The sequence below is a fragment of the Varanus komodoensis genome, unplaced genomic scaffold (assembly GCF_004798865.1).
Source record: "Varanus komodoensis strain SLA01 unplaced genomic scaffold, ASM479886v1 scaffold20_1, whole genome shotgun sequence".
NCBI classification, from domain to species: Eukaryota; Metazoa; Chordata; class Lepidosauria; order Squamata; family Varanidae; genus Varanus; species Varanus komodoensis.
The window spans coordinates 11,663,779-11,677,564 of NW_025335587.1; the positions used below are offsets into that span (position 1 = coordinate 11,663,779).

Below are 13,786 nucleotides of genomic sequence, written 5' to 3' on the forward strand. Positions count from 1 at the left end.
GAAAATGCTTGATTGTCTGGAGGGGCCCAAATGAGGGTGCCTCTCCCAGTTATGTTGCAGTTCAGAGGGAAATCTTTCCTATGTCCCGGGGGTGCTGGAAGTGCTTCACAGAACACTGCAGCGTGAAATAAAGGTGGCTCCACTCGCGTCTCTGAGCGACTCCAAAGGATGTGCAAACTGGGATCAAAAGTATGCTCTGGAACAGCCTCCCCAACCTAGTGCGCTGCAGATGGGTTGGACTATATCCCATCAACTCCTGTCAGCAGGCTATCTGATGGGAGTTATAGCCCCCCACACACCTGGAGGGTGCCAGATCAGAGAAGCCTGGTCTTGAAGGCACGTGGCAGGAAAAAAAGGTCAACTGAAATGAAGCGGATCTGGGTCTGAGCAGCATTTTCGAAGGGAAATGGCTATGGGGTTCGCATCTCTACTTACCGACCAGCCTTCATTTGTGTGAAAGAATTAGATCATACTTTTGAATTTATGTGTTTTTCTTATTATTGTGCTTTATTTCATCTGTGGTTGCTTAAATGTGTATGATGATGCTTCTTATGCGTTTAAATTTTTAATGCATTGTAAATCACCCTGAGAGTCATTGACTAAATAAGAATGATATAAAAAAGTTTTAAATAAAGAAAGAAAGCCTTACATTGTCATGCGTGAGTGTTCTGTCATACCACAGACCTGCACATGAGAGGTCGCCTGTTTTGGCAGGACTGACAGTTCAGAATCAAAGGATAAGTTGTGGGTATGGGAGGCTGCCTATTCTGGCAGGACTGACCACTCTGATCATGAGATGCTTATTGAAATGGACCCAGTTCCAGCTCCATCCAAGGCCCAGGGGTTCCTGCCTGTGTCTGCTATGGGGAGATTAGTTCGAGGGCAGACGAGGGGGCCAGTCCACCCGCCCACGGCAACGGGGAAAAGCAACAACATCTTGAGGAGGGGGATTTAGAGATGGGCAGCCTGCCGGATGGGGATGAGGCCCAACTGGGGCTTCTGGGAAGTGGACCCGACAGTTGTAGGACAGCCCAGCTGGCGTCTCCAAGGGAGGGGTGCAGGCATGCCTGCTTCCACAGTGCTGCTCCCCACAGGGACAGATGCAGAAGGGTTCATAAGGGAAGCTCTGGGTGAAGAACGTCAGAGAGGGTTCAACATTTTGCACTTTGTACGTTTGGAACCTTGCAGGTAAAATAAAGTCATCTGGCAAAGAAGCACTGGTGAGACTGTTACTGCTAAAGGGGAGAAGCTTGGCAAATACATTCACTAATATTTATTTATCATAAACATAGAAGCATAAAATAAGTAAGTCCATATTCTACATAAGATCAACTTGACAGCCCATCAGGACATACACCCAGTGAGCCCTGCCAGACATTTCCCCTGCTTTAAGTTATAAGTGACATCTCCTCTCTGTCTCGGTTTTCGCTCACCAAGTTGACAAGGCTCTTGAGATACTTCATAAACTCCATCCGAACGTCCTCAGGATCTTCTTCGAGGTTGGAGTAGATCAGCTGCAGCCTTTTCAGTGGTGAAGCTTTGAAGTGGAAGAGGGAAATGGTTACTGACCACAACTGGCAAGCATCCATTAGGTATGTAGGCAAGAACTGGAAAGAAAGGCGGGTGGCCTTACGCAAGTCGAGGTTCTCGATGTCGCCTGCAGTGCCGGGCTTGTGATGTGCAATGAGCAGGCACTGGCTCTCGAGCAGCGGCTGGTGCTGGACAAAGCAGGAGTGCCACATCTCAATTTCCTTCAGGTGGCTGGGCAGGTCTGGATTGAAGATGATGGTGACCCCATGGGAATCCTTCATCAGAGCTGGCCAGCACGCCTCAAACCTGGGAAAGCCACAGAGAGACAGCCTGTCTAGAAGCACTGGGGTACTGCTTTGGGATGGGGTGCCGCAGCAGGTTTGCAGAGCTGTCATGGGTGGCTGACGCCAAGAAAGAGCAAGAGGGCATCTGGTGGCTTGGCAATGTTCCCGGAGACACATCTGGTATTTGCCTAGCCAGGTGTTCCAGTCTTAGGAACCTATCTGTACATCTGGGCATCCTGGAAATGGCCTGGGCAAGCCTGTCCTGCATGCGGATTTCCCACAAGCAGGGGGCCGAGCAGGAAGGGCTTTTTGTGCTTCTAAGGAGGCATTCTCAGGTGTGGTCCAGTGCCTGCCCTCTAGCTCAGCGGTACAGAACTTCAGGCCAAGGGCCAAACTGCAGCTGCAGGCGTTCGCAGGGGCCAAATTCTCATGGCACAGGGCTGGGCGACTGAATGCAAAAGGAGAGGAGCCAAAATGCCCCAATTATCTGCAAATCATAGCTTATGGTGTTTTCGGACAGTAGCAAAGCCTTTGGAGATCCACTGCAACCTTTTAGAATGGGAGGGTGCACACAAATGTCAAGAGGCCACCAACATTCGGAATAAGGGTGCGGGGCTAGGAAGAGGACCACAGCCTTGGGGGAAGCCCAGGGGACCAGATTCGCATCTCTGGAGAACCAATAAAAGCAAGGCAGTCTCTGTACACAACCTTATAATCTAAAAGAGACAAGGAGGAAGAAAAACTTAAACAAGCTTCCAGCTTATGCTCTCATCTCCAAGGGGATGAATGACATAACCAGGCAGGGTGTGGGCAGGATCACCAGGGACCTGGAGGCCTTGGGGAAGAAACTCAGGGAGCTGAAGGCCCAAGCGGCCTTTTCCCCCATTTTACCAGATCGGGGATTTGGGCCAGGCAGGGATAGGAGGGTCGCCGAGGTGAACGATTGGCTTAGGGTGTGGTGCCAGAGGGAACACTTCGGGTTCCTTGACCATGGCACCCGGTTTCTTGCCAATGGACTTCTGGCAAGGGACAGGTTGCACCTCATGAGGATGGAGAAAAGGGGGTGTCACATGGAGGTGGGTAAAGACCTGTTCTCCCCTGCAGAGGAGGGCAGGACATGCTCCAATGGAGCAAAGATCAGGGAACCAAGATTTAGGGGGGATGCCAGGAAATACTTCCTGACAGTTAGGACCCCGAGGGTAAGGAATGGGCTTCCACAGGAGGTGGTTGAAGCCCCATTGTTGGGGGAGTTCAAGGATAGGCTAGACATGCACATGGTAGGCGTGTCATGAGCGGAACCGGCTGGAGCCAGGGGTCAGACTAGATGGCCCAGGAGACCCCTTCTGACTCGCTCTGTTTCTATGAGAGGGGTGGATGAGAAGTCCAACTGGAACAGACTCTGGTGGTACCTTGGCCTGTCCCCCTTGCTCCATTTGCTTTGTGACAGGGCTGATCATGGTAGCTCACCCTGTAAAGAGGCCCATCCCTGACCCCAAACATCATTGGGGTTGGATCCCAAGTTCTACAAGGAAAGTGGATTCCATAGTTCAACTATGGAACTCACAGTTTGTGAGGAAGCCCTTCCTTTGATCTGCCCTGGATCTTCCACCCACCAGCTTCCCGGGATGACCCTCCTTGGGGTTCCAGGATTACAAAGGATGGCGTTTTCTCATGTGCCACTCTATAAATGCACTCCCACCTCCCTGGTGCAACAGCCTCCAGAAGCATAGCAATGGTTTTTGATTCAGACGTTTGCCCAACTGTAGTTCGCACACAGCAGGGTGTGCAGTGCCGTCTTCAAACAGTCATTTCCAATTCTGACATGGTTTGTCATACCAAACAATATTTAACCTTCCTCAGCTACAGCTGAGCTTCTGTTGAACTGAGAGTTGGCAAGGTATACAAGAGGCCCACTTACTTTTTATCCCCTCCACAATCCCAGAGTTCAAATCGACACCCTGCTCCACTGCTAAGCGGCTTCTCATATTCTAGGATCCTAAAATATAAGATGATGAGCAAATAAATTATTTGCTTTATAGGAGCAAATAAAGCTGACATTCAGTGAACGTTGTTGAAGGAAGGAGGTGGAGTTCCTATCCATATCTGGATGGTCCCAGTTCTAGATGCATGTTCCTAACCTCTTAACCAGTGTTATGTGATAAGCACATTTCTTAACACTTTCTACATTATAAAGTAATCTTCTTGTTGTATTTAAATACCCACCTTGATTGTCCCAGGAAAGGAATTCCACAGAGCTGAGTGAAAAGGCTGGTGGAAAAAAAGGAGACACTCCATCTCTTCTCCAAGTTCAGCACAGAAACCAAGCAAGCTAGTGGATGCTTCCAATCCACCTCTAGGCCGAGTAAAACAAAGGCAGCTCTCTGTCTCTCTTCAGCAGGTTAGCACATTTTCTTGCAGGCCAGGAGTTTATTTACAATGCTGTGTAAACATGTCCCATTTTAAGGCTTTACTAATAAATTGCACAGGCTGGATGTGTGTGTACTAGAATTTTACATTTCACCTCTGAAAGAAGAACCTGGCGGGTCAAGGCAGCCTTGTGGAAAACCAATATAAACTTGGGTGAAACCAGTGAAGTGGCTTAACACAGAGAGAGAACCCAGCAGTTGATTTCAAGGGAAGACTTCAGATTTTGCAAATCTGCTGCACAAAGAGATCTGTGCTTTGGTGGGATGTCACCATACAGCCCTTCCAGGGTGCCTGTCCAAGACTCACCTGACTCCATGTGTCGGCATGTAGCTGCCAATGCTCTCAGTCGTTTCTGACAAGAAGTTTGCCAAAACAGACTTCCCAGCCTGTTGAAAATGAGCAGAGAAGTGAGATTTAGCAATAATCAGAATAAGCAAGGGCCTACAAGTAAAGGCCGTGGTTTATTCTGCAGCTATGACCAAGGGCGCTCTTACCCAGGGCTGCTCCCTGTAGTGCTTGGTGAAACCCTGAAATACTGCATAGCGCTAAAAGGGTCAGGACTGGAAGAAGTATTTTGATCCTGGTTTTTGCCTTGATGAAGGCTTTGGGGAAGGAGTAGCGAATCTCTGGTCCCCAGATGTTGGTGGACTCCAGCTACCATCAGCTCCAGCCAACCTGTCCATGGGCCAGGGATAATAGCACTTGGGATCCCATTTTATCCTCACAGTGACTGGGTTTAGACAAAGGTCAAGTCTGGGTTTCTTGTTGAATCATGAGTTATTGTTTAAATATTAGTTGTTGGGATGTCTGAACTCAGCTGAGATAACAAACCATGATGAAGAATTCATGGTTCACAGCCCAACAAATGCCATGGTCCAGGGCATGGATTAGGACTCGAGAGATGCGGGCGTGAAGCCCCACTCGGCTTTGAGGCGCTTGGGTTGCCTTCAGGGCAGTCACAGCCTCTCAGCCTGACCTACCTTGCAGGGTCGTTGAGAGGTTAAAATGAAGAGCAGGAAGACCACACAAACCACCTGACTACGGGTTAGGCAGTCTAGGTCGGGAATGGGAGTGTGGCATAGTGGTGAGAGCATGGTGCTGGAAATAAGGAGACCAGTTCCCAGCTCCTGGGCGGCCAGGCTGGACGAGTCACGGACTCTCGGCCTCACCTACCTCACAGGGTCGTTGTGAGGCTAATATGAAGAGCAGGAAGACCACATAGGCCACCTGCCTGGTTCCCAGCTCCTGCTCGGCCAGGAAGCTCCCTGGAGACTCTGGGCAAGTCACGGAGTCTCGGCCTGACCTACCTCGGAGGGTTGTTGTGAGGATAAAACGGAAAAGAGGAGGGCCTTCGGTTCCTTGCAAGCGGGGGAAAAGGTAGGGCGCAAATATAATACTGAATCCCTGTATGTGAAGCAAATGCATCCATGCCTCCATGGAGGGTGGAGGCGATGCAATGGGCCAGATGGAGAGAAGGGAAAGGCGAGGGGCTCTCCCTTCCCCCGAGGAGGCCTGCGGCGCGCACTCACCTCTCTGGGGCCAACGAAGAGGACCTTCAGCTTCAGCATCCCGCCCCGGACTAGGCCGCGTAGCCTCGGCCTCGCGTGGGAAGGCAAGCCGGCGAGCGGGCACCGAGGTCCCGCCGGCCCCGCCCAGGCAGCGGCGCGGCGTTGCCAGGCGCGGTTACCAGGGGCGGGCCGCCCGGAAGGAGGGGCGGGGCGGGGCGGGGCGGGGCCGCCCTGGGCGCCTCTCTACGCAGGCGGGAGTCCAACCGGAGCGGCGCGGCCTCTTCGCGCTTCTCCTCGGGCGTCTCAGCGGCCCTCTCGGGCCCTCCACGGCAGGCGCCCCGGTGGGGACTTGCGGGGACATTTTGCAATGTGGGACGCTGCCGCGGCCTCCGCCGGGAAGCGGCGCCCATGCTCCGGCATTCATGCAGCGAAGCGGCTCTTTAATGCGGGGTTGTCTGATTTGTAGGTGCTCCCGGGCAAATATTTCTCTTAAACCTGTTTAGGCCGCGCCCGGGAGATGCTGTTGCGGGAAGGGGTTCTTGCACAGAGGAACCTTTTCCTGGGACGGTGTTTACCCTTTGCTGATGTCCCTGCTATTTTAGATCCTTTACCTCCGTAGCAATTAACAAACGGAAAGAGAAGAGGATTTTCTGCACTCTTTTGACAGCTAAAAGGCTGATATTACAGAACGGAAAGGGCCAACCCTCGCTGCCTGTAATGTAATGGATTGTGGACCTACCTACTTTTGCAGTGTTTGAACGGGAGGTGTATAGGCACTGCTTTTTATTTATTCATTTCATTTCTGTACTGCACTGTAGTCAGAGCTCTCTGCCTTCTCCACTTGTGAACAGGGCCTTCTTAAGGCATGGGCCCCATAGTAATCTGTGTATGTTAACCCTTGGAAAATTGGAAAACTTCCAAAATTAACAGTAGTTGTAGTTGTCCTAGGGGCCCATAATGTTGTTAAGACGGCCCTGTTTGTGAATGGAAACTTGCTTGGGTATTTCATCTGATTTTGCTGAAGCCAGTGAATAATTGTTGGAAAGCTGTGGGCATTTCATACATAACTGTTGCATCATCGCTTTAAAAAAAATCTGGGTACCCATAGAATTGGGTATGTTGGGAGGCCCTCTCGTAAGTGCTACTGGAGGTGCCGGATGGTGTTGGGCCACAAGTCCCATCTTCCCTAACTTGTCTGGGGCTGCTGGGAATTGGGGCCTAAACATAACATCTTGGGACATGTACATCCCAGATCCCCTTGTTCTCATATAGATTTTATTTATGTATTTATTAGATTTACATGCCACTTTTTATTTTTCCAAAGCAGCTTACATTCTCTCTTCCTGGTGTCTTAGTTAAAAGTGTTTGAGGAAGCAACTGAGGGGTTTGTGCCTGGAATGCAGAGACATGTATAAGGTGTCATCCTAGCTACCTTTACTCAGGAGTAAGCCTCACTGACTTCAGTAGACACTCCTGAGCATGTTAATTAGGTATATGCCATCATAGCATAGATTTCCCCAACCTGGTATTGCAGCAAGAACCGTGTAAAGCAGACAACTGTTTGAACTCTGCATTTGTGTAATACTTTTACCAGACTAACCAAGCCATGGCCAAAAATGAACCAAACTTTCCAGATCTCTGAATTTCTTCATCAGACGAGATGCTGTAAAAAGCAGGTAGGAAACTGACTGGGTGTTTTCACTGATGCCAGCAGCCTTTAACTGGTGACTTTGGGTCAGCCGTGGACTCTCAGCCCAACTTACCTTGCAGGGTTGTTGTTGTGCAGATAAGATTGAAAGCAGGAGGAGGAGAATGATGTAAGCCTCTTTGAGTTCAGTGTAAGAAAAAGCAGGATATAAATCCAATTAATTGATGAATTAAATTGTAGATTTATTGATGCACAATGGTGCATTAGCAGGTTTCTTGTAGCATAGTTCCACAGGTTCCAGTGCACCGTTTGGTTGTTACTCTGCACCGGACTTTTCAGGGGAAGCTTGATCATGAGGATGAGGATGATGGCCATAGCACCTGCTGTGACGGTTTCAGGTTTCACCTGGATCTGCCCCTTCCTCCCCTTGGAGGAAGAAAGGCATTTTTAAAAATATTAAAAAACCTCACCCTTACCCAGGAAAGTCTGCATCTCAAGCAAAGTGCAAAGGTGGAAACATCAACAGCTCTGGTTTTGATATCAACACCTATCGAGCAGGAATTCTAGCTGAGAAAGAAAAGACCTGGTGAAGGACCAAACTATCTTATCTATGTGCTGATTTGCACAACTGTTATTCTGTTGAACTGTGTGGCAAATTCTGCCTTGGATAAACTCTGGAGGAGAGGGGTGCTCCCACCAGCGAGCAGGGTGGAAGGCAAACGAGCCATGGCCAAAATGCAAAAAAAGACCAGCCCTACCTAAGCTTAATCCTCTTACTTCCAGGAACTCAGCCTTGGGAGAGACATTTAAACCTTTCAGATTGGGGGGGGGGGGGGGGGGGAAACAGCACAGAAGCTGGGACAGCAGCAAAGGACTGATGGCTGCAGACAGGGAATGGAACCGGTCTAGACTGAAGGACAGCAGCCCTGCCTGAGGACCTGGGTGGTTCCAGGGCTCCATCTGCTGGTCAAAAACTGGAACAACCACCCTAGCATTTGCAGGGCTGGTCCCCATCCTGCTGGAGCTTCCATGCCCTTGGTGAGCACCAGCTGGGAGCCCTGGGGAAAGGCTATATAAGAGGTTTAGCTGGACTGCTCCTTCAGAAGTTTTCTTCGCCCTTTCCTCCAGAAGCTGCTTCCTTTGTGCTTGCTCTGTTGTCTTACCAGGGATTGACCTTTGGCTTGCTTGTGACCACGTTCTTGCTTAGCTGCCCTGCATATTCTGGTTCTTGCCCTGAGCCTGCTCTTTGCATGTGATCCAGACTCCACTATTGGGCTCTGCCTTGCTTGGGTCCTTTTACCTGGGTCCCAGTGCATTAGGGACCCACTGGGTAATGGACGGGGTAAAAATACCCAAATAAATACATCAAAATAAAAATTTTTTACCTGGACTCCTGCCACCTACACCCTGGAGCGGGATGCCATGCTCGCTGTTCACCGGGGGATGATTGGTCATTGAGCAAGCACTCCACTAAGGGCTTGTGGTTCCTTTTGCCTTGGGGTGGTCTCTCCTCTCACCTACAGAAGGTGGGCAGCAATGCAACCTAGAAGGGCAAAAGAATTTAAAGCCATGCAAGATAATGGCTGAGCGCCGAAGGACTGAGGCCTTTGAACTGTGGTGCTGGAGGAGACGCCTGCGAGTCCCTTGGACCGCAAGGCGATCAAGCCGGTCAGTCCTGGAGGAGATCAGCCCTGACTGCTCCTTAGAAGGCCAGATCCTGAAGATGAAACTCAAATGCTTTGGCCACCTAATGAGAAGGAAAGACTCCCTGGAGAAGAGCCTGACGCTGGGAACAATTGAGGGCAAAAGGAGAAGGGGGCGGCAGAGGATGAGGTGGCTGGATGGGGTCTCTGGGGCAGTGGGTGTGGGCTTGGGTGGACTCTGGGGGATGGTGGAGGACAGGAGGGCCTGGAGGAATGTTGGTCGCAATGGGTCAGACTTCACAACTAACAACAACAACAACGGTAATGGCAGGCAGGGTTGATTAGAAAGACTTTCCTTCAGGCTGCAGTTTTCAAAGCAGGTTTTGCAGAGCTTGTTCATACTTTCTGAGTTATCTGCCAAAGTGGATCCTCCTAGAATACACAATACATTTTGGCTTCTATATGTGTGAAGGCCCTGTAGCTCAGAGCAGAGCTAGTATCAAGGACAAGCATAATTGGGTGCATGCCAAGGGCCCACGTCCAGCTGTGGTCCCTCCAAGGGCTGCTTGTGACACTGGTACAGTTTGCCACCCATGAACTAGACCGGGGACACCTCTAGATGCCATGACCTACAGCTCCCATCAGCCCTGGCCAGTGTAGTCGGCATTGGCAGCAATGTCTGTCTCTCAGTTTACAGAGACAAAAGTAACTGCCACTATCGAATTCCATGGAGCAATAGTAGCACCTAGTGGTCGAATGCACTTACATTCATTTCCTCTGCCTCTGTTGCCTTGATCCTGATATGATGGACGAGTTTTTGCTCTAACCTCTCTGGGGAGCTGGCTGCTCTCTTCCAGCTCCCCTACCATGTTCTGTTTTTTGTTAAGGTGGAAGCCGAAATTGGAAATAGTTTTCTTCTCCCCACTCCGTCGCGTTTGCTGGCTCGGCGTGCACGATGCAGGATTAGTTGTCCAGCCCAGTCTGAGAGTGGGTGGGCTGCACATTTCCCTGTCTGTCACGTCCAAAGTCCCAATATACTTTCTCTGCCCCCTCATACTCTCTTAAAAAGCCAGTTGTCTGGCAATGGGTCGGTGACCTCAGGGCATTCAATAACCTGGCACAACTTGCCTGTACAACTGATCTGTCCCGAGAAAGAACAGTTTGGAGCAGTCAGCTACACACAGCCTGCTTTTTTTACTGACTTCAGGGACAGCTCACTTGGCGACCAAACTCCCTTGACACAAAAATGTGTGGGAGGGTGGGAACATGGCTGGGGGGCACTGCACATCTCCTCTGTCAACCCATCTGTCTTCCACGTGCTAGTCTTCATCACCAGCATCCAAGACCATCAGCCTCGCTATCAGTGTCTTTATAAAAAGCAGAATCAGTCCCCCATAATTTAATTTATTTGGTTAAATCTGTACCTCCACGAGAAGGAGGCGGCAGCGAATTGGTCCTGCTTGTTGGTCCAGTTCAAAATGCTGGCATGAACATTGCAAGCCCTAAAAGGCTTGGGGCCAGGTGACCTGCAGGCTTGTCTCCTCCTACATATACCCACCCAGACTGCAGGATCTTCCTGGGGCTTCAATCACCTCCGGTGGAAGCCCATTCCATGCCCTAGGGGCCCTAACCATAAGGAAGTACTTCCTGGCATCCCCCTTAAATCTTGGTTCTCTGAGCTTTGCTCCATTGGAATGTGTCCTGCCGTCTACCCTACCGCAGGGGGGGAAAGGTCATGACCCACCTCTGCGTGGCATCCCCTCACGTACCTGCATGTCAGCTCCCTTCTGAGTCTCCTCCAGGCTGAAGGGACCCAGTTCCCTCAGTCTTGCCTCATACGGCATCCCCTGCAAACCAGCCACCATCCTCGTGGCCCTATGCTGCACCGATTCCAACTCACTATGTCCCTCTTGCAATGAGGGGCCCAGAACTGAGCACAATACTCCAGTTGCGGGTGCACCAGAGTCGTATAGAGTGGCAGGAATACCTCTCTTGATCTAGAAGCCACACTTCTGGCTATGCAGCCAAGGGTGGCGCTCGCCCTCTTGACCACCGCATCACACTGCTGGCTCATGTTCAGCCTGCAGTCAACCAGCACCCCGAGGTCCCTTTCACAAGTGCTGCTCTCCAGCCACTTGTCACCTAACCTGTACTTGTGACACCCATTCCTATGCCCCAAGTGCAAGACCTTGCACTTATCCACATGAACGCCATCCTGTTGTCTCCTGCCCACTTCCATAGTCTGTCCAGATCCTTTTGGATCTGGAGTACCTGCTCCTCAGTTGTGGCCACTGCTCCAGTTTTAGTGTCGTCTGCGAATCTGACCAGCAGACTTGTCACCCCCTCCTCCAGGTCGCTGATGAAAAGATTGAACAGGATGGATCGTCCCAGGCCTGAGCCCCGGGGGTCCCCACTTGTCACCGCCCATCTTCCCGACAATTCCCTACTAATAGTAACCCTCTGCTTTTGGTCCATCTTCAGTGCCAAGTGCGAAAATTCCTATTTTTCCAGGCATTTTAGTCTCTCTCTCTCTCTCTCTTTAGGGGTAGATATATAATCTAACACATGCACATTTTATTGAGAGTTCTGTGCATTCTTCTGTCCTCCTTGGGCACCTCTCTCTCTCTCTGTCTCTCTGTATTTTAATCTTTGTTTGCACTGTTGCTAGGGTTAACTTTGATTTTTTGCTACTATTTAATATTGATCTTTAAACATTTTATAGTGTTTCTTATGTTGTGTTTTATGGATTTGATGGCTGTGAACCACCCAAAGAGCTTTGGCTATTGGGTGGCATAGAAAAATAATCAGTCAGTATATAAAGATGTTAGAAAAGCAACCCTCAGGGACCCTTCCTCCATTGTACCTAGTGACTGCAGGGTGCTGATTGGTTTATTTTTGACGGGGAAAACCACTTGGGAAGGGAAATGGGATGGAGTGCCTTGGGCAGGAGCTCTCCATCCTCTTAGCACTTTATTCCCAGGCCTGCCTTGATCGCCAAGCTGGTCTGTGCATGGTCTCTAAGCCCATAAAACATTGGAAGTGAGGTCATAGACTTCCTGACAGCAGGAGCAACTTCTCCTCCTCCTCCTCCTCCTGCTGGAAGTTTCCCACTTCCATTCCTCAGTGAGGATTGGGCCCCAAGGATGCAGGGAAATAGAGCCCCTGCACCAATTTCCAGGGCTGGCAGCCTAGGTGCGAAAGGTGGCAGGTGAGGCGCAGTTTTGAGCAGGGTGGCAAAACTGGTGCCGGAGCTGAACGGGCAGTGGACAAGGAGGAGCAACCGTGGCGGCCCTTGTGGTGGCCCCTGCCAGCCTGCCTTTTGGGCCCAGTCCTTGCCATGGTGGTAGCGGCAGGTGACAGCCACTGCTCCGGAGTGCTTACTCCAACTTCCCCAAGTCCTGGACGTGTTGCACCGCACCCCCCATCATCCCCAGGCTTCAAGATGATGGGAGTTGTGGTCCAACTCATCCGGAACATGTCAGGAAGGGTAGCCTGTAAGTGGCCGTGGTGCCGCATTTCTATACAGCCCCAGAGCCAAAGCTCTCTGGATGGTTCAGTGAAGGTGATCACTTTCGTCACCTACCCCCTGATCCTCTCGACTGGATATGCCAGCGATCAAACCCGGATTTTGTTTCTGCATGCTAAGCAGGTTCTCCCCCCACTAATCCCACCTGGATTCACGGTGTTTGAGCCAAGCTGACTCCTCTGTCCCGGTGTTAATGTATGGCTTGACAGGCTTATCTGTTCCCCCCCACCACAAACACACACTTTTCTGATTGGCCTGGAGTGTGTCCCTCATTGCCTATTATCTTGGCCACAAGGCCTGACGATAAAATTCTGATTTGGCTTGTGGGGCTGTATCTGCACAGCCTTCGCCTGTGGTCTGAGGGACCCGCAGCTGATACTGGGGGCTGGAGGGCACCAAGTGGGTGGATCTACACACGAAGACAACCCATCACGGGCTGCTGCCCACAGTGGGTTGCCATCTTGTAGAAATCCCAACCAATTTTCCCAGAGCGGCTTGTGCAGGAACGATAAGTTGGTCACAAGGGTTGTTCTTGCTATGATGAGTTGTCCCGTTGTGCAAATCTTTTCCTTTAAAAAGGGCCTGGACGTGTCTTGCAAGCGGTGTGCGTATGAGTGAGTCTCTACCCTTATTTATCCCGCTAGCTCCTCTGTCAGCTCTCTGACTCCTATGTGTGTTTTGGGACGACACAACAACCTGTGATGAGTTGGTGGTCGCTTCTGCATTGTGCCAAATATGTGCACTTTAAAATATGGCCAGGGAAAAATGGTTGAATTAGCAGGGCGTGAAGCTTCACCCATGGCACAAGTCACAGGCGAGGAACCTCTTCGACCTGAGGGTCACTCAGCTTCAGAGAAGCCATCATGGGAGGGGGGATTCCACTGGCAAATGGAATTCCATTGGCAAAATTGGAATTTCATTGGATTCTAGCATATTTCTTCTTAACGCTATTGTTGTCAGTAACTCGGCCTTGGGAGAGGCATTTAATCCGTTCAGAACAGGGGGAACCTGCAGTAAAGTTGAGAAACCAGCAGAAAATTAATGGATGTGGGGAAAGGAGTTGAGCCAGGAGAATGTGTGGATGTCTGGGGAACCCAAGAGATCCAGGTTGGGTCCCCAGGATGGCTATATTTGCACAGGTCACACCATAGCAAGCAAACAAACCAGAGTTGAAAATGTTTCGCAATGGTCAACATTTCTTTAGAACGAATGTAGGATTT

General features: G+C 50.6%; 1 protein-coding gene across 1 annotated transcript; it reads right to left on the reverse strand.

The window, feature by feature from the left end:
- Positions 1 to 1,258: 1,258 nt before the first annotated feature.
- Positions 1,259 to 5,881, reverse strand: IFT22 (intraflagellar transport 22). Its single transcript, XM_044430216.1, has 5 exons — positions 5,771 to 5,881; positions 4,548 to 4,627; positions 3,733 to 3,810; positions 1,634 to 1,836; positions 1,259 to 1,537 (listed from the first exon to the last, which is right to left on the reverse strand). Exons 1-5 carry the CDS (start codon positions 5,807 to 5,809, stop codon positions 1,389 to 1,391), a joined length of 549 nt encoding a protein of 182 aa, XP_044286151.1. The 5' UTR covers positions 5,810 to 5,881; the 3' UTR covers positions 1,259 to 1,388.
- Positions 5,882 to 13,786: the final 7,905 nt, after the last annotated feature.

What these genes read in the sequence shown, in the direction of transcription:
- IFT22 (XM_044430216.1), bottom strand. Translation starts at nt 5,809, where the DNA reads ATGCTGAAGCTGAAGGTCCTCTTCGTTGGCCCCAGAGAG. An exon ending in TCTTCGTTGGCCCCAGAGAG is followed by an intron (nt 4,628 to 5,770) that starts GTGAGTGCGCGC and finishes CATTTTCAACAG; the next exon opens with GCTGGGAAGTCTGTTTTGGC. An exon ending in CATCGAGAACCTCGACTTGC is followed by an intron (nt 1,538 to 1,633) that starts GTAAGGCCACCC and finishes TCCACTTCAAAG; the next exon opens with CTTCACCACTGAAAAGGCTG.